We start from the raw sequence: 24,857 nt of genomic DNA on the forward strand, positions 1-24,857 counted from the left end.
GCTTGTCAGGTTCTTCCCTCCTTCCTAATCATACATGCTGTCTTAGTTCCTTTTGACGAGCCACTGCCCAACGCTACTACTCAAGAAATGTCGCAATTCTCTCTCCCAACCGCTGTTCCTCTCGACACCAAACCGTCATTTGATGGCGCGATATCAGTTATTGAGGATGTTGAACCAATCGACCCCTTTAGCGTTTTTCCACACCTCAGTTCCAACGATGCCAGCATCCTAAAAAAGTGGAATGAAAGTGTGCCCAGAAAGGTCGACCGATGCGTGCATGACCTCATCCAATCTCGTAGCTTGTCACAACCAGGAGCTGTGGCAGTTCGTGCCAGTGATGGACAGCTCACATATAGTGAGCTCGACATTATGTCGTCCACGCTGGCAACCCATCTCGTCGGTTATGACATGGGCCCAAACCGAATTGTACCCCTCGTCTTTGAGAAGTCGGTATGGACTACGGTAGCTTTGTTAGCTGTCATGAAGGCAGGTGGTGCATTTCTCCTTGTTGATATTGCCCATCCAGTTGCACGACTGAAGGAGATATTTGATATAACTGCTGCAAAGCTCGTCATTGCTTCCGAGAAGCAGTCTAAGCTTGTTCAACAGCTCGTCCTGGACGTGGTTTATGTGGGCGCCAATGTGAATGCACTCAATAAGACTGAGTGGTGCCCTCCATTGGCACCAGTCCCTCCTCACCGTCCCGCCTACTGCGTTTTTACGTCAGGTTCAACGGGATCGCCAAAAGGATTCTGCGTTCAGCACGATGCATTTGCCACAATGGCGGCAGTTGTCCCAGAAGCGTTCAACCTATCGTCGACTAGTCGAGTGTTCCAATTCGCGTCTCACGCTTTCGATGCAAGTGTCTTTGAGTACCTTGCATGCCTCGTGATGGGTGGTTGTTTGTGTATTCCCTCCGAGTCTGCGCGCACGAGCTCTCTTACCGAAGCCATCAATGTATTCCAAGCCAACTGGATTATCTTGACTCCATCTGTGAGCCGCATTATATCACCTGCTCAAGTGCCGACACTACGCACACTTGTCATGACTGGTGAACCTATGAGAGAAGATGATGTCAACAGATGGTCCGGTAACCTTCGGCTTGTAAATGGTTACGGACCTTCGGAGTGTGCTGTTTGTTGTGCTGTGCACCCATCCGTCACTTCTGCCACTGAGCCTGGTCAGATTGGCCGTCCGCTCGGAAGTGTCCTATGGCTTGTCGACGCGGAAGACCACGAGCAGCTAGTAGGAATTGGCCCAGTTGGAGAGATTCTAATCGAAGGACACACTGTGGGAAAGGGCTACCTTTCCAACCAGGAACAGACAGCCAAGAGCCTTGTTGATGCACCTCGCTGGCTGACAGATTTCCGACAGGCCCCATGCAGCCAGGTATACAAGACTGGTGACTTAGCCGTGTACTTGCCGGATGGAACGTTGCGACTTTGTGGGAGAAAGGATAACCAGGTGAAGATTCGAGGCCAAAGAGTTGAGCTCGTGGAGGTAGAGCAGCGACTGAGGAACATGTACCCTCCTGAAGTCGAGATAGTGGCTGAAATAGCCAAGACAGCCCAGGAACCAATGCTCGTCGCTTTTGTTTGTCATTCTCAGTCTTCGGAACCTGACAAGAGTATTCTGAGGGCTCCTAATGTTTCATTCCTTGCCACGGCCCAGGAAGCTGCGAACGCGTTACGCCAAACTGCCCCTGATTACATGGTTCCCTCCACATTCTTCCCTGTCAATTTCCTTCCAACTACAATTACAGGCAAGACTGATCGCCGTCAGTTGCGGTTAGCGGTGGAAAGGCTGTCTGGCCTGGAGCTTGCTGAATATAATACCCCTTCCGCAGCCCCTGACGTTTCACAGCGGGTTGTAGACCCGACGCAACTAGCTTTGCGGAAACTATGGTGCCAGGCGCTCCACTTGGGTGGCGATTGGGATAGCATAGGGCCGAACCATAACTTTTTCCATCTCGGGGGCACATCAATTAATGCAATGAAACTTGCATCTTTGTGTCAGAAAAATGGGTTTCAAATTCGAGTTTCAACCATTTTGGCCAATCCTGAGCTCGACAAAATGTCGTCTGCGATTGATAATCATCATCACCAAGGCGAATGGCTTGTCAGCTCGATAAACTCTGTACAAGGTGTCAAGGAAGAGCTGATCAAAGCTAAGCTTATATCCTCACATGCGGTTGACATCTTACCTAGTACTGAATTCCAGAGATGGAATTTACAGCAGCCCTCCGACCACCTCTCTATCCAACTACCGGCAGAAGTAGATATCCCACGTTTACAGGCTTCCTGGCAAAAGGTTGTGAACAGACATGCAGCCCTACGAACGGAATTTCTGACCTGGAAGGATCACACATACCAGGTTGTCCATCATCATTTTGAGCCCTCATTGGAACGAATTGATGTTGATGAGGATCTCTCGTGCGCTATTGAAAGCCTCACGCATGAGCCATCGCGCCAGTACCCATGCCTTGGCGCACCGCCATTCCATCTCACTCTGATATCAACGCGTGATAATCGGACACTCTTGGTCCGTATCAGTCATGCGCAATACGACGGAATTTCATTGCAGATTCTTTACCGTGACTTGATGGCTGCGTATTCCGGAAGGCATTTGGCTCAAGGGACAGACTTCCCCGACTACATGAGGGTCCGTTGTGCTCAAAACCGGCCGAAAGCGTTTGACTACTGGCGAAAGGTACTGGAGGGGGTCACTATGCCAACATTGTGGCAGCCTCGCCCAGGTTCACCGGGCTCTCTATCTCTCCACATGCAAGACGTTCAGCTCCCCCTGCCTCCCAGGGGGATTACCCAGGCGACCTTACTCATGTCCGCCTGGGCCTGGATCCTGGCGGGCATCACCGGCCAACCGGATGTCATCTTCGGGTATGTATCCAGCGGCCGAGACGTTCCATTGGATGGGGCAAATGACTTTTTTGGCTCAGCTGTTACTACAGTACCCCTGCGCCTTGTCATTCAAAGGTCTTGGTCTATTGCCGATTTCCTCTGGGCGGTTCAGATGCAGCGCATATCGAACGCTCAATATGAAGTCGTTGATTTTGAGGACATTGTTTCTCAAAGTACATCATGGTCTACGGGCACTCAGCTTGGTAGCGTGTTTTCTTATGAAGATTTCGGCGCTAGTTCCGAAATCCTGCTTGAAGAGACCCGCTGTCCTTCCCGTTTCCATTTTCAGAAAGTCCCCACAGTACCTTACGCCTTGATTGCTCCCCAGGAGAATTGCACTGGGGTTCGGGTCGCCGGTCGGACAGACTTCCTTTCCCAAGATGAAGCGGTGAGGCTTTGCGAAATGCTCAGCTCCACTGCAATCAAGTTTGCGGAAAATTCCGGCGGGCCCTTGCCTTGGAGAGTTTAGTCTCCAAATGGCTCCACAGTTTAGTAGATCTTGTTGAGCTGCAAGGGATATAGATTCAAACCCGTACAACACATATCATCAGACCGCATGACTCGAACCCCATACATTTCATATATTGCGTACCTCTTCGTAGATACCTACTAGTCCGTACCGATGTAGTATGTAGTGTTCTATCATTCTCATGCATTACCCCCTTACTTTCGCTGAGAAACGTTCCGGGTCCGTGATGGCTCCGGAGCTACGACTGACGATCCCTATTATCTATTGTATCATTCCTCGCTAATGCATGATTTCCCAATTTAATGCCCGATAGCCTTCTAGATTCACCCTGGCATGAAGGCTGCATTTCCGTAATGTGACTTATCTCGGCCGTAGACATATATTCGCGCGACAAGGATCAATGGAGAATTTCACTTATATGTCCCTGTTCCTCTCTGCCCTCAAATAATTATACCAAGATATACAAGCAAAAAGCTGTGCTAACAAATTCCCCAACCATGATTGATGTCAGACTCCCCCTCGAAAAGGAGGCTAGGTCACCTTATTTAGAACAATCATTGCGTTCTTGGATAAAAGTGCAAAAGTGTTCAGAGGAGACTTCTGTTCTTTTAGACGGCGAGAATTTAGATATCCCAAGTGTTGTCGCTGTTGCCAGGTAGGCTCAACTCCAGTCATTGTGAAAAACTGGACTAATACGCTCCTATTCAGATATCATGGAAAAGCCACCGTCAACTTAGAAGGCAATATTGTCGACCGAGTCAATTCTAGTGTAAAATGGCTTCGAGAGTATCTCGCAAAAGGCTATGATGTCTACGGTTTGTCAACGTCTCAAAGTTATGCTTAGAGTATAGCTAATCCTATTTAGGCGTTACCACCGGGTTTGGCGGCAGTGCTGATTCGCGGACTTTGGATTTCCACGGCCTTCAAGCTGCTCTGCTACAGTTAACCCAAACAGGGGTTTTGACTGACTCGGACTTTGCAACTGAAAAGGCTAACTACGATATCGGATTCCACAGCATGCCAGTCACCTGGGTGCGAGCCACAGTCCTTGTTCGTTGCAATCACCTGCTTCGTGGACACTCCGGGGTGAGGTATGAGATTATCGACAATCTCTTGAAGCTACTGGACCTTGGAATGACCCCAGTTGTCCCGTTACGAGGATCTATTTCTGCCTCTGGAGACCTGATGCCATTGGCTTACATTGCGGGTATCCTCGAAGGTAATCCGGATATCAAAGTCCATTGGGACAAGGACGCGAAAGGAGCTCCGACTGTCATCTCTGCACCAGAAGCTCTGAATATTGCGAAGCTTGAACCCATCATTTTGGGACCTAAAGAAGGCCTGGGCCTGCTCAACGGAGCGGCAGCATCTGCAGCAGTGGCAAGTCTGGCTGTGTATGACACCAATCAGCTCGCTACCCTCTCTCAAGTCATTATCGGAATGTCCTGTGAAGCGCTCTTAGGTAATGCCGAAAATTACCACCACTTTATCGCTGCTATCCGGCCACACAGCGGTCAGCTAGAGGTCGCTCGGAACATTCGAAACTTTGTGCGTGGCTCTTCCCTTCTGGAAACGTCTGAAACCAAAGATCGCACCCGTGCCGGTTTATTCCAGGACCGTTATGCGATTCGAGGTGCGTCTCAATGGCTGGGTCCTGGACTCGAGGATCTTCTTCTCAGTATCAAACAGCTCAGTGTTGAGTTGAACTCTACCCAGGATAACCCTGTGATCGATACAGTGTCAGGGGAAGTGTACTCTGGATGCAATTTTCAGGCAGCCTCTGTCACAACAGCGACCGAAAAGACGCGTCTAGCGTTACAAATGATGGGCAAAATGCTGTTCAGCGTTTCTTCTGAACTCATCAACCCTGATCTGAACAGAGGACTACCACCCAGCCTCGCGGTTGATGACCCAAATCTCTCCTTCACCATGAAGGGAGTTGACATCAATATGGCAGCGTACATGTCGGAGCTCGCCTTTTTGGCAAACCCAGTTTCATCGCATGTTCAATCAGCCGAAATGAATAATCAGCCAATCAACTCGCTCGCCCTGATCTCTTCAAGATATACTATGCAGGCGGTGGAGACGTTATCCTTGATGTGCGCCGCTCACCTTTACGTTGTCTGCCAAGCTCTTGACCTTCGAGTCCTCAATGTCCAATTCCAAGATACCCTGGACAAGGAACTGGATAATATTATCCGCCATGTCTACGACCAGCTTGCCAACGAGCAGCTGGATTCCTTGGTGGCATCTTTGTCAAAGGCAGCTCGCAGCTCTTGGTCTGCCTCCGCACGGGAAAACCTCCAAATTCGTGCCCAGCTCCTCGCAAATGAAGTGGGGAATCCACTAATAGACTTCTTGCAAAAGAATGGCTCAAGTTCTACTCAGTATCCTGATCGCCTTTCAACAATTGCCGAAGTCAAGGCCCGTGTTGGCGCCGCGTGTGAGACCCTATATGCAACAATGCGAACAGCAGCCTGCTCGGACCCTCAAACCGAGAAGTATCTTGGAGATGCGTCTAAACTACTCTATCAGTTCGTTCGACGCGAACTAGAGGTCCCCTTTCACACGGGGCGGGTTGAGCACCCAACGGTGAAAGAGGGATTCAAGCTCAATCGTGAACGCAAAACAGTTGGGTCTTGGATTTCCATCATCTATGAAGCCATTCGCGGGGGCCAGGTTGCGACCACACTGACACAATTGGCGGATTGCTTTCACCATTGCCGAGACACAAAAGTGGTGGAGTGAGGAGCTAGAGGCACATGGAACCCTACCGTAAAGTGCACTGCATTAGAATGTTTCCCTAAAAACTTCGTCTGGATGCTTGTGGGCTAAATTCCCTTCGCAAATAGATTGTTCAAGTAGATGGAGGATTTTGAAGACTCGAAAACTTGGGGATTGCCTCTGCCATTCGACTCCATAGCATAATTACCGTGGTACACGACCTGAATGTGTTTCAATGATCCGAACCTCAAAGTGATAATTACAGAGAATAGCAATGTCCCATTCCCAGGCTTTTATTTTGGGTTGACGGTAAGATGCTGCTAGTTTGTCATCGCCTTTCAGTGGATTAAATTCCCGCCACGAATAATAGTTACAGTGTCCAAGATTTTTATCACCTAGGGACGTATAGGATACTCAATGTCCCTACATTCTTTTTACACGCCCTTGTGGCCTTTGCAATGGCCAGGGGACAGAGAATAAGGAGACCTCCTCCCACATACCTTGCATTGGCCAAGATCCAAATACACTAGTCTCCAAACGGTGCAATTCGATGGATTTTATTCTTTCCAGCCCATTTTTCCTTGCATGGCATATATTCAGCTGCGCGAGAATTGCTAGTTCAATGCATGCATCTGAATGGAACCTATGAGCTATTGGTATTAGCTGCAACTGATAGCGCCCAACTATGCAGGAGGTGCTGGTGTGGAGCTCTGTGGTATGTTCACGCACAAAGACTCCAAATTTCCTGCTCGTCAGTAGAATCTTTCATACCCATCCATCACCCTCGAAGAGAGTGTGACTTCTAGAGAAATGTCGCTCATTCATTTTGTCCTTATACTGGTGCTCACCGTGTTGGTCTGGCGCAATGGGTATCTGACCAAAACACTCAACAACATCATATCAGTACCTATCAACGTAAGTTATTCTCTGCTATTGTGCATCATGTTAATTGACAGGCATCTGGTAGGCCTACTTATGCTGGAAAAACCCGGTCAAATCACTGAATAAATCCAAAAATATACCAACTTGCCCATTTCAGCTTCCAAACGGCCAAGGGAACGTCAAATTTGCGGAGGGCCGAGCTTACTCTCGCAGATGGGCGAGTAGCTTTGGCGAGATATATCGTATCTGGGCTGGTACTACCCCTGAAGTGTATGTCTCACAAGGTCTCCCTAAATCACAGCAAACAGAGAGAGCTGACACCTTGGAGGGTCCTTACCCGTCAAGAGCATATGCCCGCAGTATTCAAAGACTCCCACCTACATGCCAAGTCCTTCAATTTTGACGCTGGTTGGCTCTTTGGTGAACTTGTAGGCAAAGCCGTGGGCCTTCTCAGCGGGCAAGATTGGAACCGGGTGCGAGACGTCTTTGCGCCGAGCTTCCATCGAACCAAAGTCGACGAATTTCTACCCGTCATTCAACGACGTGTCAAACAGTGTCTTGATGAGCTTCACGCATCACCGAAAGTCCACCCGAATGGGGCTTTGATAATCAGTCCGGCTGATGATCTACGACTATTGTCATTCTGGGTTCTTTGTGACATCATGTACGGAGACATGACGCCAGAAATGGAGGCCAACATGCTCAAGATCGTCGGTGAGAGGGAGCAGGTCTGGGCAAACGTTACTGCTGGGGGGGCTCTCCCGCCTTTCCATCGGACGCTACTTGCCAACTGCTTCGAAACGGACTCTCAAGCTCTTCCGCTCGCAATGGTACCAATTCAACCGACAGGCTTGCAATCGTGGTCGCCATGAACTTAAAGGAACCCCGCCAATCTGCACTTATTATGATGCGGTGGAGCGCGAGGAACTCACAGAGAGAGAAATGCTCGATTCCATGGATGAAATCCTGTTCGCGAACCTCGATGTCACGATTGGCAGTCTATCTTGGGTGCTAATATTCATGGCCACGCATCCTAAGGTTCAAGATCAGCTACGGGAAGAGATTGGCAGTATCTCCAAGAAGTCCTACGCAATTAGGAATGAGTACATCTCAGGCTCATCTTCGCTCTTGATGGCGTGTCTTCTCGAATCCGCTCGTCTACGTCCAATTGCCTCATTCTCTGGCGCGCAAAGTCCACCGACGGATCGCGAAGTGGGTTCGTACGTTATACCTGCAGGCATGAATGTCACAGTGGATATTCACGGCTTGAATACTGACGATCCCTCTTGGGGAGATGACCGCCATCAATTCAATCCACGTCGGTTCCTTGATGCCAAAAATCACTCCGTATTCCGGTATCGGCTGTGGCGATTTGGGTTTGGTCCGCGACAATGCCTTGGAAAATACCTCGCCGACCTGTTTTTGAAGACCCTCTTAGCCCATATTGTTGAGAATTACCGCATCGAGATGAAAGATTCCTCGCCTGTATCTTTGGATGATCTGAAGGGGAACTCGGCCGGGTGGATCAATCTCGCTGCGGAGGATGTCGTCTGGGTACGAATTAGTTAAGTCAGATGAGTCTGAACAATGTATAACACATGTTCGCTGAGAATATAACCCCTGTAAATCTCATTTCAACATTTCATTGTGCAATTTGTGATGTAACGCCACATATCTAAATAGCTTCGGGACAATGGTAAAAGCTAAGTTACTGTTGTGTAGCCAAGGAAGCAAATGGCTGGGTTGGGGGCAAATATAGTATCCATTATGAAATAGCTGAACTGCTCGCCTACCTACTACCTTAGGAATCTGTCTTCGTCTCCCACTGTGAACTAAGAGACTTCTCCAAGCCCTTGAAGTCATTCATTCGGTGCTCTCCTTTTGCAGGAACGTTGACGGGTACATATTCCTTACGAGACAATATAGCTTCAACAGCAATAGGAAATTCCTCGTACGCGGAGGACTGGCAATCGTGCCCAAGGATCCACGTTGGCCGTGGAGTTTTCATCAGATCTGGGTTCTTTTTTATTGCGTCCCAATCTGGTTGGTGCCATGAATCGTGGTTCTCCTTGCCACCGGTCTGGATCAAAGTGGCTCGTTGATACCTGTCCGAACGCATTAGTAACCTCAACAGCATGATACTCATAACGAAGGATGTATCAACCTGATCTTTTCCGCAGCCCGTAAACCGAGGGGCACGTTCTTTTTCCCTGCAAGCTCCAGCGAAATTGCCAACACAGCCGCATCTTCAATGGCTTGACTAGCGCCTTGTCCAGCCATAGGAAGATAGGGGTGCGCAGCATCTCCAACCAAGAGGACTCGCGCTGCGGGAGATAGCCATGTCTCAAGGGGAGGCCTCGTGAGGAGGGGGAAATTGATCGCCTTTCCGGGAGGTGTCCGCTTGATTATTGGGGAAATTCGTTCCCAGCAAGGCCAATCCCTGATCTGGTCAAGCACATACTGTACATTAGCCGGAGCTGTCCACGACTCGCGAGCATTCCCCTTGGGGTCAGGGTGGGTAAAGATCCACATAACAGCCTTGCCTAGCTTCACAGTGCACATTGTGAACTCGCACCCCTTGCCCACGAATGCTAACGCCTGGTCAGTTTTGCCCGCACCGGCAAGCAACCAGTTTGCCTCAGGCTCTGAAGCAATCTCGTCGGCGTCGAAGTATGCCCGGAATGCTGCATATCCCGAACTCACGGGCGACGGATCCTTGCCCGTCACGAACCCTCGAGCTTTGCTATGCACACCATCGCTAGCGATTACACAATCAGCCCATACCTTCTGGTCGTTGACCACAACGCCGGCCTTCTCGTCTGTCTCGAAGTATTCCGAGACTCGCGCACCGAACCGGACTTCAATCCCAAGTTCCTGTGTATGTCGGTACAGAATATTTGCCAGGTCACACCGGTTCAAAAAAAAACCATCGCCCTTCCGGAACCCAGTCATCGCATTTGTCACAATGAAATTCCCCGCATAGTCGTGTATATCGACCGCTCGGACGTGGCTGACCTGGGTCTCAAGCTGTCGGTGAATATGCCCTTTTATCCCCCATTTGGAGACGACACGAGCCGCGTTGGTTCCAATTCCAATGCAATCACCTTCTTTCTGATTAGATGCATGTTTTACGTTTTCCGGGTTGGTATGTCTCAGGATCGACTTACCTTGAGCTCGTGGTGAGGAGGCCTTCTCAATGATTGTCACCGCATGACCTTTTCGATGGCACTCAATGGCTGCAGCTAATCCTCCGATTCCTAACCCGACAACGATAACGTGTATTCCACTAGATTGGGGCTCAGCAACCGTGTCCGGGCCGTGTACCGATGATACAGTCATGATGAATTCTAATGAGCTTGAAATATTCGTGGGGGTAGAATGAGAGGGCCGATTTCAAATGATTTGAATTCGGAAATCAAAGCCCAGCAAGGCAGGCTAAGAATATATGCAAGGGTTAGCGGCTTGCATTTACTGTAGAAAATGGTTCCTTGCTACTTAGTGAACTTAATTTCCATTCTTAATGCACTTCTAGGCAGAGATTAATCCCATGGATATGATAAGTCCACCTTCATCCTGCAAGTTGGTTGTAAAAATAGAAATTCATCACTCCGCCACTTCTGCAGGGTTCGTTAATATGACCGACTTGTTAGGACAATGTCCGGAGGGTGTCTAGATACGATAAGGGTACGAGTGAAGAATGACGTATGCCTGGAATGGGTATGATGATATTCGGGCTAATCGTTGCTCCTCCTAAGAGAATCCAGCTCCTCTTTTTTAGTGGATTCCTGCGGGCCTCGGCAAGCAGTTAAGCGAGGAGATATATCAACAGGCGGCTCTGGTGGTTCATAGGCACCTCCGCATTTTCTATCCCTCATGTTACTGGTGACCTCTCGCAGTCAAGATGGGAATATCAACGTGTATGGAAAGTGTACAGTTTGGCCGTAACGGGTCACATGTCGCTGCGGTCTTACGCGTAAATGCATTGGACTGCAGCGTCAGAAAAGGCCCGTCCGCGCTCCCTTGAAGGGAGGCAATGTGTCTGTGTATTGTAATACTCGTTTCTATTTACAGAGGGGAGGCGGGAGAGACAAATTTGAGTCGTGACTGCGTGAGAGATAACACGCTACCACCGGAGGCAAGCAGCTGACTCTTGCGAGGCAGTTGTAGGAGGAAGAAGCCCTCCGTAATGTCGGTGTATATATCACGTGAGACAGCATGTGCAGTGTAAAGCAACCTCAATAAAACTCCCTGTATGGTTGCGTAACACGACTCGTACCAAACTGCAGCAAACTAAGGAAATGCAGCAGAACAACTTACCATAATGATGTGCAATTCAAATTGCGTAGATTGCGACATGACCCCAGTTCATTCGACATGGTCGCGATAAGGCAGCGATGACCCACCCCATATAGAACTGAACCCTCGCTAGGTGGCTTTCAGGCTTATCTCTCATTTCCTGTCCAGTCTCTCTTCTTCCATTGTCACACTCTTAAAGTACATTAATTTTCTGCTTGCCGCTTCCATTTTCTCTCCTGAAAAAAAGCCACCGCATTTGCCATCGATTTTGACATCAAACAAGATCCAGAGATAAAGGCGTAGCTCTAAGACAACGTTTGAGAAGATGCCTTTTGCCGAATATCCTTCCATCCCATTCCGGGAACAAATAAAATACAGCATGCTCCAAGTGCAGCGGTCATGTAGAAGACATGATCCACGCTCTCAGAGTAGGCTTTAAGAACAGCAATCAGGTCTTGACTAAACACGATGTTCCGAATGCCAGTCGCACCGCTGTTTATGATGGTTTGAGTATTGATACCAGGCACGAATTTGGACAACAGAGTCTTCAGCCCACTTGAGAAAATCAAATCCGCAATCGTAAGCCACACCGCACCCGACAGTGTCTGAGCAAACATAAGTACAGACATAGCAACGGGGATTTGACTAGGTAGGAGTGTGTTTTGGATCGCGATGATGGGCTATTGTGCCAAATGGACGATATTAGCTCGATGAAAAATGTGTGTTGGGCGGCGGGAGATGTGGTACCAATTGAAAGCCTGCACCTCTGCCAACCCCAACTAAAATTTGATGTCCGACCCATTCTGCCGTGGATGTATAGGGGTTCCATGTTGACATCAAACCGTTGCCGATAGCGGTAGCCACTGCGCAGAAAATGCCCCATGGCCAATAGTACCCAAATTTTCCAACTAAACCATAAGTCAGCATCAATTCATTTATCGCAGGCAAGAGGGAGAGGTGAATTAAGTAAGACTCACTTGAAACCCCGGATAAGATTGCAAACACCAACTGCGAAAGGATACTGGGCAGCATATAGACTCCGCTCATCATAGGAGAGTTGTTTTTGATAGCCTGGAAATAAATTGGAAGATAATATGACTCAGAGACAGTCATACCAAAGAGGCTCATTAACATTAGACAGCTTGACCAAACAGTTACCTGGGATATCATCGAAAGAGGAATCATAGCATTATGTCCTTTGTGATACTCCCAAAGTAGGAAAATGATAAATGCACCGCTAGCGCCACAGAAAAGCCCGACCACAGTCGCACTATTCCAGCTATATTGCCTTCCACCATAGTCAAGCGCGAGGAGAAGTTGGATGGAAGTTGGAGCAAATAAAATAAAACCAACAAGATCAAGCTTATGGAGAATGGTCCGGCCTGCAGATTCACGAGGTAAATCAGTAGTATGGTCGGGTATATGGAGGAAGACTGTGAGCAATACAGCAATAACTCCAAGAGGAATGTTGATATAAAAGCCTGTTGTGGAGTATTGCTGGTCAACTCTTGCTTTCTAGAACGGGCTTCCAGGGGAATTACACCATCTCCAAGTTGCATACTCCGTCAGTGCACCTCCAAGTAAGGGACCTATGACATGGCCCAATTGGGAAACTATTATATTGAGTTTAGCTCATGATCAAGCGGCTCACAGGGTAATAGTACTGACTGCCCATCATGGCCCCAATCAGCGCTATATAAGGGTATTAGCAAGTTCATTTAATTCCATATGGATTATGTGCGTACGGGGTGACTTTTGCGGAGGAACAGAAGTTGAAATTATAGTCAAGGCGCCACTGTTCAGTCCAGCTGACCCTAGACCAGATATTGCTCGAGCAATAATCAGCATCTTAGAAGAAGTTGCTATCCCACAGAGCAGTGAGGCCAACCCAAAGATGAAGAGGAAGCCAAGATACGTCCACTGGAAGATACCATTTGACTCAGAATGTTATCCACTGGCCTTGAAAATGATGAACGAATTACATACCTTTGAGCTAAAATGGGTATATATCTTGCCGCATAGAGGTTGAAGGCAGGCCCTGATTATCCATGAGTATACTTGACCAGTTTGAAGTATGAAGAGGTTCTATTATACCCAGAGATCTGATATGCACTACCATACCATCCCAGGTCTTCTAGGGAGTGAAATTGGGAAGTAATAGATGGAATAGCCTGCCTAATATGTTAATGAAGTACCCCAATAGCTCATGAATGACACTCACTGTGACAATAATTGTCAAATCAAGTAAAGTCAGGAAGTTGACGAGGGTCACAGCACTAACTAACATGACAAGCTTGATCCCCGTGAGATGTTGAATTCCTTCAGTTTCTCTCGGCTCTGATGTCTGTTCTGTCATCTCGATTGAATTTTCATCGGAAACACATGGTGATGGTAACTTAAAATTAGGTCTTTTTAGGTGCCCGCTTGATTCCAAGCTGTTCTGCGTCGTATGCTCCATTGTAGTTGGGATATGGTACTATGGTGAGCGGAATAAGTATAGACGACTAAAGTACACTAGGAACCAGCAGATATCCGGGAAATATTTAATTAGCAATTTTGCGGAAATTCGCCCCTTAAGAGGGCGCCTTCTGAACCTCTAGGAATTTCATATCCCTTGCTTGGTGTCGGACGAAAAGAGTGGTCAAATACCACTAAAGACCATTTGAGAAGGGGTGTTCATCGTCCATCCAATTCCTCCAAGTATGCTTATGGCGTTTGGGTTAGACTCAGAGTATGATGCTGTAACACACCGAAACTGGATGATACAGACTCTCACGAGTGCTCAGCCACTCTCACATTCAATTAATCATCTGATTCTATTGGAAATCCTCAGTACTAGCCAATACATAATTTCCTCGTCCTGACACTTAATTTTACTAGGTATTTACGGACATAGATCTAGGTTGTTTGAGGTCCAAGCTTCGACTATCATCTAGGTTTGGATTGGGACGCAAGGGAAGACAGTGGTCAGACCGATGGGTCCCATGCATTTACAAGTCAATGAAGTATGGCTCATAAATAATTCGTGCAATATATTGTATAAAGTGGAGTTAACTGTTCTCCACGGTTCCGCAACCAAGGATGGGAGAGGCTGATAGATCGACATGGAATGGCTGTTCCACAGTTGCAGTTACACGGCATAATCGCGTCAAACATTTAGCTAAGTGGTGATATTGGAAGCAAATCAACTTACCAAAAGCAAATCTCCGTTGCTGTTATAACTATCTTTTATTGACGATGTTGAATATCCGCCACGTCGAATTGTTGTGATATGAGCCTGGTGCAGATCAGGAACCAAGCCGAACCATCGGAAGTAATCACGAGATATCTATAGAAAGAACCAAGTTGAATGGAAATCAACTTGATCTTCTCGTTGTATATATAGCCTAGTTTTTCCCTCTAAACTTCAACAAAAATCATCGAAAACGTACTCATTTTAGATCGCAGGCCTACTTGCCAGACGAAAAGCTGGTGATTTTGCGTATACTTTAAGGCTAGCAATGAGATACGACCGTATAGGTTCACACGCTTGACTCAAGTCTGACAAACTGTACCAAGAGGTCCCATTCGAAAGTTTCGGTTGAGCCTTACGGATATTTTCCAGCGTCCATAACTCAATCAATTCTCGCAGCAAATGGTGCTAGGCAGCTTGGCATGCTTATAACTGACTCGTCCTGTTATCCGTGCATATTCATCACGTCTTATCCGAAACAAGCCTTGAGCTTCATGTTATCTCTTAATATCCAATTCGATCTTCATCCCTTTTTCGTTTCAGGGCCATAGCGTGCAATGCGCGCGTCTTTCAATTTAGTCAGCATTGCATCAGCTGGATGCAAAGAACTCACGTGATAGTTATGAATGGTCTAGACTCTAGACTTTACGCTATGCCAATATAGAAATCAACTATGACACACCTTGCAGCCAGCCACATTCCGGTCGGTGGGATGAAGAATGTGATACGCACAATTAGCTGCTATGAGTGACAGAAATCTATCGGGTCCATGTTAAGAGCATCAGTGGCGAGGTTTCTCATCCTGGGCCAGGCGCTATTGACACCTAGTTCTAGTAAAGATTGACGGAGCAAAAGTGACGCATCCATGATAGAGATTTTCGTACACTGGGAAACAGTAAATTTCTTTACTAGATCAATTGGACGTATGTCGCAGAATCCCTTATTCGCCACCAGTATTTGATCAAATGACCTTATCAAATCTGAGTTTACATTAATTGGGAGCTAAAGAGCGGGTCGGTACGGAACGTAACGGAAAGTCAATCGATCCCGTGGAGACAGACACGACTGCATTTCCTGTCCCAAGGATGATCTAGAGGTACGCCCCTATGATACTTTAGAGGTGCTACCTATTGCTCCTCATCCGGTTCCGTACCATGCACAGTGACATCAAAGGCACCCTTCCTTTGAAATCATGGATTGCGACCGACGAACTGTTATGCTGCATGTTCCGGTCCACACAGGCGTAAGGGGATCTGATCTCCCATGGCTGGCTGAATGATCGACACGTTCGTCTCAATGCCGATTCCAATAATTAAATGTTGCTTCATCAATAGATCATTTATTCTGCACGAGTTTGATTCTATTAAATGCATGGGCTGATGACTCGCGTGATAAAACGAGATAAAAAGGTGTGTGTATTGTGTGTATGTAGTTAAGGCCGAAATAACCCCTTCCACTCGTTCCTCGTTTCAAGGCTTCCAGGCATAAAGTTTGAGAACAGGGGTGGTCCCGATGGTGGAGAAATGGATGGCAGACCAATTAGAAGAAGACTTCAAAGGGTGCTGAGCAAAAGAATGCTTCTCCAATGTGGAGCAAGGAGTAGCTGAGGACCAATCATGTCCAAGAACTCCTAGCGCCTGTGAGCTTTCTTCTCATTACAAAGCCTCAAAGCATATTGATCGAGACAGGCCGTTTCACCTTCTCATCTAATGCGAGTTCCAGATTTTTCTGTCCTCGTCACCCTAGATTGGCCAGCTTTTCACTTGAATGCCAAAGTTTGGGCGTCAAGGTTTGACTGATCATAGCTTCCTAGTAGGAAGAGGTCTCCAGCTCCATATGAACCCTGATGCTACCACTGCGCACGAGATAAGACTGTTCGCGATAGAACTGAAACACGCATGCTCTAAAATCAAAAGATATTCCAGCGCAATCTCGGCGCATTGAAGCTTCGCTTGCTCTTTAGGATAACTACCTCAGTGGATATTACATAAACAAGGAGAGAGCAGGGATGACTGTGGATTAGGGCTCTCCGGTCTAGCCCGATGGCTCAGGACTTAGCGGAATAGTCTTTGGTGGAATAATTTTTTACAGAGACCCGGGGCATGCGAGGGTGTAAGGAAATGCACGAACCTCCGCTTGTGGTGGAGAAGAATTTGTCAAATAGCCAATCTCTTAAGAATCATACCATCCACCAATTTCGAGCAATTTCCTACCAACATTCAACACTCACAGTTCCACCGCCTGTTTTCTTTTTGCTAACGTTGAGCGTAGCTTGAATCACCAAATTGATGGTGAAAATCCTATAGACAAGACATATCTGTTTTTTTTCCCCACCATTTGGCACAGTGTTGCAGTTAAGTAATTCGTGCACTGTGTAACTTAATTCGCGCGTTGAGTAATTCGTGCATTAAGTGCATTAAGTAATTCGTGCATTGAGTAACTTTCAAACGAAGCCAGGCACAGCAAAGCAGGAGGTGGAACTCACCATAGAAAGAGTGAAAAATCGTCTCTTCATATTCCTGGGGCAAAGGAGATCCCTCCCAGGAGCGAAAAGGCATGGGGAAGATCTATACAGAACTTCCGTCTCCTGGGAGTCAGCAAGGTGCGACCAGCGTTTCCTAGGGTCACCGGAGTTGTCCCATTCACTGCAAAAAACGAGCAAATTTGGTGATCCAGTAAGCAAGTGCTGCACTCTTTCTGCATATAAGTCGTTCTCATTGACAAATACGAAATCAATATGTTCATTGGCAGACCAAGGCACGACCTTCATGTCATACCGAGCGATCGAAGACCAGAACTAATTCTCGATAGGGGACGAGGAATCCATTCCCCAAAATGCAGCGCATTTATTCGCCAATTCCATATAAGGAAGTTGAGAGGACGGCATAGGCGACTTTCCTTCGCAATAAACTTCGCTTGACGATGGATCTTTCTCGAATGGGCGCTCAAGAGGAAGCGATACTTTGACAACAGTGCCTTCGCCCACGCGGCTTTGGATATTGATACTTCCATTGAGTGTATCCACAATGCCGCGAACAATGGACAGACCGAGGCCGGTGCCCATTGATAGCGTATCCTCCTGCGAAAACGGAGTGTACAAATGAGTCCGTAAGTAGTCGCTTGAAATACCTTTCCCCGTGTCCGATATGGTCAAGGTTACCATATCCTCGGGATCCTGAAGCCAATGACCTTCCGAACATCGAGTGGCCTTGACACAAATTGAAACCAGTCCCTTCTCTGTGTACTTCAGGGCATTACCGAGAAGATTCATCTAGTAACCATTACTGTCAAATATGGCAACGGTTATATCTAAGGGGTTTTAATCCTTCTGATATGATTCGTTCCTTCCTTCTACTCAACTGATAGTGTAGAATAGAAAACTGTAATATTTAACACCATTGCATCACGAGATCTGTTTTGAAGATGGGCGGGAAACCAGCTCAGTTGGTGAAACCATTAGCCCGACCCTCTTTATTCTCTTCTCAATGTCAGTTTCAGAATCCTAAAGTTGTCATCGTCCCGTTGAGTTGTTTCCATAAGGCGTGCGCTATTACCGAGCGAGTCTTTTCCCTGGCCATGTTTTCTCGATGTCTGACCAGGGAAAGCGTTTGTTAGGGCTGTTCTGGTTCGTCTCTCACAGAGGCTAAAGCTGGACTTTTCTTGGCTTGGCGACGGAAAAAGATCCGCTTAGCCCATTTCCAGGATTCGACACCGATGAAAAATAGTACTACTTCAACCGCCACGATGCCCCATTCCCACGTTATAGGCTTGTGCTTGAACACAACATCGTTAAGCACGGGTATATAGAGAATAGGAAACATAGTGATCCATCCAGCCATGATGGACCAGAAAAGAAACTTGTTCCTCCAAACGTCATACATCCACTGGGTGAAGTATTTCTTGGATTTTGGTTGCATACGGAAGAATGATCGGCGCATATCAACCATCTCCCAGGCTAGGAACAACGCGAACCACGTCAAACACACAAATGTGGTTGCTCGTGCTCGAAAGACCAATTCGCAGTCTGTGATCTCATCCGACCACTCTTTGTTGCAACCACGGGCCAGATTGCCGTCACCAAACCCCCACATTCGTACAGAGAAAGCTGCCAGACAAAGCGCTGCAGTCCAGACGCCATAAACCAGAATATCAACCACTACCTCCCATGTGAAGATGCCCTGCTTACTCTGGGGGGGGTCGGTCCATAATATCAGGCGCAGCTATCTCCATACCGAGGCCCATATCTGGCATACCTGATGTAATCATAATAACCCAGAGGATTTCCACTGGCGAAAGTGGGAAGACAGATTGATTGTCAGCATCTTTAAAAGCCAACCCAATGAGTAAAGTACAGGCCTGAGCGATGTTTTCTGACAACAAGTGAAGAACAAATTTCTGAATGTTGTCAAAGATGCGACGACCTTCCTCGACGGCATTCAGAATCGAAGCAAAGTTGTCGTCAGTCAGAATGATATCAGAGGCATCTTTGGCGACATCTGAGCCGGCCTGGCCCATAGCAATACCAACATCGGCATGCTTAAGCGAAGGGGAGTCATTCACCCCATCTCCGGTCATTGCCGCAAAACGACGACGGCGATGAAGGGCGTCGATCATGCGTACCTTGGTTTGAGGGGCACAGCGTGCAATTACCAATGGAAGAGTAGGAAGGGCATCGATTTGCTCCTCAGAGAGCTTGTCAAATTGACTAGCAGTCATGACCATAGCATCCTCGACATCAGCTGCCACGGCACTGAAATCAGCAGGAAGGATTCCGACCTGCTGTGCAATCGCTTTGGCAGTGCCAGGGTGATCCCCGGTAACCATATGGACAACTATACCAGCTCGGTAGCAGGCCTGAATGGAGTGTGCTGTCTCGGGTCGAGGAGGATCATACAACCCAATCAGCCCTAGGAAGCACAGATCCTTTTCCACACTCTCACGTTCCAGGTCAGAATCCTCAAGCAATTGTGCCTGGCCGGTGTACGGTCTATGAGCAAGAGCCAGTACCCGGAGCCCTAATTTTGCCAAGTCCTCCATATTCTGAAAGATCTTTCGGCGGTGGTCATCAGTCATTGGCACGGGTGTGGACGAATCTTGGTCCCAGTTCACAGAGATGCACGAATCAACGATACGCTCAACAGCACCCTTGGTAAAGACCATTGTGCAATCATCTTGTAGGGAAGCCTTGTTGAAGATCACAGACATCTTTTTCACAGTCGAATCGAACGGAAATTCCGCCTTCTGTTGCCAAACTACCTTCTGGCCCTTTGTCCAGCGGTCGCGATTCCAGTTGAACCTCGATGCAAATACTTGAATGGCAATTTCTGTAGGTTCACCCCGCGCGCTCCATTCGCCTTCTTCAGACTTGTACACATGAGCAAGGTTGGCCATAGCTGCGACATTTAGGAAGTCCTCAAGCTGGCGGTTCTCTGATACTAGGTCCTCTGCCTTCTTCGCGGCGGGGCCTTCTTTTTCGTCGTCAAAGTCTGAAGGAGATAAAGGAGTAAAGGTGATATCTCCAATAGTAGGATTAAATGGCTCGTTAGATGTCCCAACAGAGTATGTCCCCCGAGATGGAATCCATGCTTTTTTGACCACCATTTTGCCCTGGGTCAGTGTGCCAGTCTTATCGGAGCAGATGTCGGTAACGGCACCAAGTGCTTCCAACGAGTCTAATTTGCGAACAATTACGTTTCGCTGGACCATGCGCTTGGTACCCACAGCCATAGTGATCGTGAGCACGACCACGAGACACGCCGGAATCATACTGATACCGGTGGCAACAGCATACATGATGACTTCGGTATTGCTGCTGAACATATTTGCAGCCATACATACAATGGCAAAAAGGACGGCAACTCCAAAAAGCAAGCAGGCAAGTTTTGACAGTTTCCGTTGTAAGGGAGTCCCGACATTGACACCAAGAAATCGACCCACGGCATCAGTTCCGGTAAGAGTCCAAGCCTGCAGATACCACCGTTTCTTGGCCTCACCGTTTTGATCACGCTTGACGGGACGGCGTTTGCTATCGCTAGCCCGCAACGCGAGGGCAATAGAACCAATCTCCGTGAACATGCCTGTACTGACGACAACACCTCGAGCACGGCCACGAGTGACCGTACTTGAGCTATAAGCGATGTTGAGACGGTCTCCGGGGCCAGTGTCTTCTTTGAATGTTGTATCGCATTCTTTCTGTACTGGGAGAGACTCGCCGGTCAGAAGTGCTTCGTCAGTGTCAAAATTAACTGCTTCAACCAGGCTAGTAAGGTTAAAAATGTTAGGCTATTTCAGCAACCTATAAAAGGGCAAGGGTAACAATAGACTAACCGAATATCCGCTGGGACGGTATCCCCAGTCCTCAGTTCGACCAAGTCACCTGGCACGATCTGATGTGACGGAACCGAGAACGTGTGTCCACCTCTCGAGACAGTGCCTGTAGGCGACGACAGTGAATGTAACGACTCCATAGTCTTCTCCGCAGCGTACTCTTGAAAGAACCCAACAACGATATTCAATACAATGACAGCACAGATCACTCCGCCCTCAATCCACGACTGAATTCCGAAACTGACAGCCATGGCCAGAATCAGTACCTGGAAAAGAACTGGATCAGACGTCGAAATGTTTCGACCGATTTATATTCACTGAGAGGATAGGCAATGGACCCCTTACTAGCATCATTGCGTTAGCCACCTGGCGAACAAGAATTTTAACCACCGACACTCCTTCCCCTTCGTCCAATTTATTCGGACCATATTGGTCAAGGCGACGGGTAGCTTCGCCAGGAGAGAGTCCTTCATCCAGCTCAGTGCCAAGTTCCTTGATGACAGCCTCATAAGTCAGTGAGTGAGCTGGCTGGCTCAAAGGGCTGCCACCGGACCCGTGGTCGTGAGTGACGTCGTGTTTCTTTGGCATTGGAGACTGCTCGGAGGGAAAAATAATCGTAGCTGAGATGTGATAGAGTCGTGTTTTTTTCCGTGAAGAACTTATGTTTGTTAGAGAAACAGAAAATTTATTTCGGTTTCAAAGCTCACACTAAATTCTGCCCGTGCTAAAAATCGGGTGGATATTCAAATCGGACCGGGTGAGCGCATCGCCATCACATTCGTCGCCACCTGCATGGGGCTGTACATTATTGGATAATGTGAGATTTGGAACTTGGCGCTGGAGTTTGGGCCGCAATCGAAAATTTGTTCAGTCCCAAATGCACTAGTCAGCCAACGAGAAGAAATTGCTGCCGAAACTGGCTCTGGGATTCTTGGCGCAGCGGGTCGGGTGGTAGAGCAATACCGTCAAGATGCATTGGTGTCATGACTTTGGTCTGTTCCACAGTTGCTTTCATCTCCGCAATCGCAATCGGCTGGGGATGAGGCTGCATGACTAGTTATGTTCTTAACGGTACTTTAGGCTTGGATTTGTCAGATAAAAATGACGACTGGGGCAGTTAAGGACATTATCGAAACATATATCAACAAGGCATATAACAAACCAGGATGGGCCCAAGATAAAGGCCAAAAGCGAGCTTGGAGACCTAATGTCTGCTTTCGGTCAGCCATTCACGGATTGAGAACAACAATTAGTATTAATCCATGTCGTCTGCCAAGCCTGTTCCCTAAACTCTTTCATGCCAAGAGCTCGAACCGCATTACCAAGACTCGAGGTTTTGCGTGGTCGAGTCCTGAGCTTTGGCCTCTATGAAGTGAGTGGCGGTGACGATGGTCACCACCTGTCGAAGCTATGTTTGCTATCAAGTGATTTGGCCACCAGCAAACTGATGAAGGCGAACTTGTATCCGTTTTCAAAAATTTTATGTGCATCAGGTGGTAAACCGGGTAATCAGGTGATATTAGAGTAGCGGGTGAAGGTTAGTATCGTATGTGGCAAATTCCGCCACGGATTCAGCTTGTCGCAACTCTTGGCGCCAAGTATGTAGCATATGTTCCGCGATGATGTGAGCAACTGGGACCGCGAAGTTCGAACCAATATGATACATAAGCTCCTTGGCTATTATATTTTTAGGTATATCTTACCCATTATTTATTCACGAAGGGCATGCCCTGATCACAATCTTGAAAGACGCTGGGACTCTTAAGTTGACTGCCGTCTGCCAAGCCTGTTCCCATAATTCCGTAATGCCAAGCCTGTGGGCGGTTTCGCCAAGGCTACGCTGCAGTTCCTCCACCATTGCCGGACCTCAGCCTTGTTCGTTGTATGCTAATAACACTCATCACTCTTCAAGAATTTTGTGAAATACTAGTTCCTCATAGTTTCCTCGGTAAGCCAGGCCCATCGAATATTTTGTGCTGGTAACTGGGGACAACACTACTCCGAGAATCTTTACTGACGCGTGCAACTGGCAGATAGCTATCTTTGGACACAACAGGCAACCGATTCTTTGCATTCTTGGCGGCACAGGATGTATGAACTACCTCGAGAGCTTTTAGAGACTGTATTCCGGCTTTGCACCTTCCACCCGAGAAGAAACACCGAACCCCTTGGCGATACCAGTCTTGACCGTGCCCTCATGGCTCACAGCCCTACCAATTTCGAATTGGGGTCAGAAGATTACAGACCCCATTCACCTTCAATCGGGGTAACTGTCAGCCCAGCAGAAGCTGGAGATGGGGACTTTCTCCCCCGGAATGAAATACATCGCCACTTCCAAAAATCCCCAAGGGCGAAAATGCGACTATTTCGGAAAACGCGCGAAGCAAAAAACGCAAGCTGGCTATTTTGCAAAAAAGAAAAACGAAGTGCCCAGTCAGAATCGGAACAGGAGATATTGAGGGTCATTTTGCAATCCGGAGAAAAATGCCTGCGAAAGCAGGAAAGTGATATCTCAGAAGTACGGGGATATCTGTGACGTGATTGGTAGTGGATCTTCCGCGACAATATTTCTTTCACACAAGACCCAAGAGTGGGATCCAAGAATCCATTCATTCTATGTTATCAAAGTCTTTCGCCGTCAACCGGGAATAAACGCAGCCGCGCATCGAAGGCTGATCGACGCCGAATTTTCAATTTCGTCGTCATTAAGACATCGAAATATTGTTCGAACCTTCGACCTAATAGATATTAATGGCGAAACCTTTTGTGAGATCCTGGAGTATTGTTCCGGTGGTGATCTTCATTCCTTGGTCGCTACAAGAGGCCAGCTGGAAAATAGAGAGGCCGATTGCTTTTTGAAACAGCTCATGCGCGGTGTCAATTATATTCATGAAATGGGTATAGCCCATCGTGACTTGAAGCCGGAAAATCTTCTTCTCACTTCAAATGGTGGTCTCAAGATATCGGATTTTGGCGCTGCAGAATGCTTTCGTCTCGCCTGGGAGACAGATGTTCATATGTCAAACACACGACGCGGATCACGACCTTATGTTTCGCCGGAACAGTATCTCAGTCAAAAGTTTGATCCGAGACTAGCTGACATATGGGCCGCTGCTGTGATCTACATTGCAATGAGGACAGGTAGACTCCTGTGGATGGTAGCCACCGCCGAAGACGAGAATTTTAGAGACTACACCGCGGACCGTCAAATTGGAAGAGGCTATTTTCTTATCGAGGATACGTGCTTTGTACGCTGCCCCAAGATCTTATGTACTTGAAAAGTATGCTAATTTCGCCGTTGTAGGCAGCGAGCCGCTGCGTCATATATTCAATGCTAGATGCTAATTACACTAGCCGGCCCCTCCCAAACGAGGTTTTACATTCCCAATGGCTACAAGGGATTGAAGTTTGCACGGACGTAGAAGACGGAAAAGCCTAGAAGGATGATTGAGTTAATGAAGATTCCTGTTCGCGACGGGCTGCTGGAAAATGATGAATCATTATGTTTACTTTGCCATTAAATCTTTGACGTGGAATATTCCTGTACCGGCTACAGTATTGCAGATATTGATTCCTGTGGAGTCGTACTTTCTCTATGTAGTGGAAAGGTATACTCTTAACGTGTTACCCTGATATCAGGTTGCTATAATTCGTGATAAGTCACCGATCTTCTGTCTTTTCTAGCTAGTATGCTAATTCCGACGGCAATAGGTGGATAGCCGCCGAGTCGTATATCCGATCCTGGAGCTTGACTACGTGTTTCCAGGCCTGTGTTAGTGGACGTTGAACATGTTGTCGATGCTTTTTCTGGCATCGCCGCGTGTGTTGAAACGGTGTCATCGACGAAGAGATTCTATGATTTTTGATGTACTGGATAATTAAGTAAAAACATGATGCCTCCGAATACAGCGTCAGATCAATGGGGAAATTTTGAATCAGCTGCAATTGGAGGTCAACTGCGGCCTTGCCCTCGCAGTTCGCAGCGGTCATTACATCGACGCAAGAGTAA

General features: G+C 47.6%; 9 protein-coding genes across 9 annotated transcripts; 4 read left to right on the plus strand and 5 right to left on the minus strand.

Moving 5' to 3' along the window:
- Window positions 1-87: 87 nt before the first annotated feature.
- N7533_008341 (non-ribosomal peptide synthetase) lies at window positions 88-3,387 on the plus strand (the record flags this gene model as incomplete). The annotated part of the gene is made up of 1 exon (XM_057104991.1): window positions 88-3,387. The coding sequence occupies one exon, from the start codon at window positions 88-90 to the stop codon at window positions 3,385-3,387; it is 3,300 nt and encodes a 1,099-aa protein (XP_056959948.1).
- Window positions 3,388-3,884: 497 nt separating this feature from the next.
- Window positions 3,885-6,135, plus strand: N7533_008342 (uncharacterized protein; the record flags this gene model as incomplete). The annotated part of the gene is made up of 3 exons (XM_057104992.1): window positions 3,885-4,042; window positions 4,096-4,202; window positions 4,253-6,135. The coding sequence occupies 3 exons, from the start codon at window positions 3,885-3,887 to the stop codon at window positions 6,133-6,135; spliced, it is 2,148 nt and encodes a 715-aa protein (XP_056959949.1).
- Window positions 6,136-6,796: 661 nt separating this feature from the next.
- Window positions 6,797-8,562, plus strand: gliC (cytochrome P450 monooxygenase gliC; the record flags this gene model as incomplete). Its single annotated transcript, XM_057104993.1, is given in 5 exon segments — window positions 6,797-6,826; window positions 6,871-7,026; window positions 7,079-7,263; window positions 7,322-7,823; window positions 7,843-8,562. The coding sequence occupies 5 exon segments, from the start codon at window positions 6,797-6,799 to the stop codon at window positions 8,560-8,562; spliced, it is 1,593 nt and encodes a 530-aa protein (XP_056959950.1).
- A 232-nt stretch (window positions 8,563-8,794) lies between these two features.
- Window positions 8,795-10,332, minus strand: fqzB (FAD-dependent monooxygenase fmqB; the record flags this gene model as incomplete). The annotated part of the gene is made up of 3 exons (XM_057104994.1): window positions 8,795-9,098; window positions 9,158-10,100; window positions 10,161-10,332. The coding sequence occupies 3 exons, from the start codon at window positions 10,330-10,332 to the stop codon at window positions 8,795-8,797; spliced, it is 1,419 nt and encodes a 472-aa protein (XP_056959951.1).
- Window positions 10,333-11,058: 726 nt separating this feature from the next.
- On the minus strand, window positions 11,059-11,349 carry N7533_008345 (uncharacterized protein; the record flags this gene model as incomplete). Its single annotated transcript, XM_057104995.1, has 2 exons — window positions 11,059-11,241; window positions 11,311-11,349. The coding sequence occupies 2 exons, from the start codon at window positions 11,347-11,349 to the stop codon at window positions 11,059-11,061; spliced, it is 222 nt and encodes a 73-aa protein (XP_056959952.1).
- A 245-nt stretch (window positions 11,350-11,594) lies between these two features.
- N7533_008346 (major facilitator superfamily domain-containing protein) lies at window positions 11,595-13,645 on the minus strand (the record flags this gene model as incomplete). Its single annotated transcript, XM_057104996.1, has 7 exons — window positions 11,595-11,969; window positions 12,037-12,804; window positions 12,941-12,981; window positions 13,035-13,209; window positions 13,276-13,327; window positions 13,384-13,460; window positions 13,511-13,645. The coding sequence occupies 7 exons, from the start codon at window positions 13,643-13,645 to the stop codon at window positions 11,595-11,597; spliced, it is 1,623 nt and encodes a 540-aa protein (XP_056959953.1).
- A 3,673-nt stretch (window positions 13,646-17,318) lies between these two features.
- On the minus strand, window positions 17,319-17,792 carry N7533_008347 (sensor histidine kinase; the record flags this gene model as incomplete). Its single annotated transcript, XM_057104997.1, has 1 exon — window positions 17,319-17,792. One exon carries the CDS (start codon window positions 17,790-17,792, stop codon window positions 17,319-17,321), a length of 474 nt encoding a protein of 157 aa, XP_056959954.1.
- Window positions 17,793-18,132: 340 nt separating this feature from the next.
- N7533_008348 (uncharacterized protein) lies at window positions 18,133-21,436 on the minus strand (the record flags this gene model as incomplete). The annotated part of the gene is made up of 4 exons (XM_057104998.1): window positions 18,133-18,708; window positions 18,794-20,780; window positions 20,849-21,114; window positions 21,194-21,436. The coding sequence occupies 4 exons, from the start codon at window positions 21,434-21,436 to the stop codon at window positions 18,133-18,135; spliced, it is 3,072 nt and encodes a 1,023-aa protein (XP_056959955.1).
- A 1,874-nt stretch (window positions 21,437-23,310) lies between these two features.
- Window positions 23,311-24,287, plus strand: N7533_008349 (serine/threonine-protein kinase HAL4/sat4; the record flags this gene model as incomplete). The annotated part of the gene is made up of 2 exons (XM_057104999.1): window positions 23,311-24,096; window positions 24,153-24,287. Coding segments are annotated over 2 exons (921 nt in total), but the record flags the coding sequence as incomplete, so codon positions are not given.
- Between the last annotated feature and the right edge of the window lie 570 nt (window positions 24,288-24,857).

This window comes from Penicillium manginii (assembly GCF_028828005.1).
Source record: "Penicillium manginii strain IBT 31320 chromosome Unknown utg000005l:1.0-5665137.0:1.0-5668048.0, whole genome shotgun sequence".
In the NCBI taxonomy this organism is placed as follows: domain Eukaryota; kingdom Fungi; phylum Ascomycota; class Eurotiomycetes; order Eurotiales; family Aspergillaceae; genus Penicillium; species Penicillium manginii.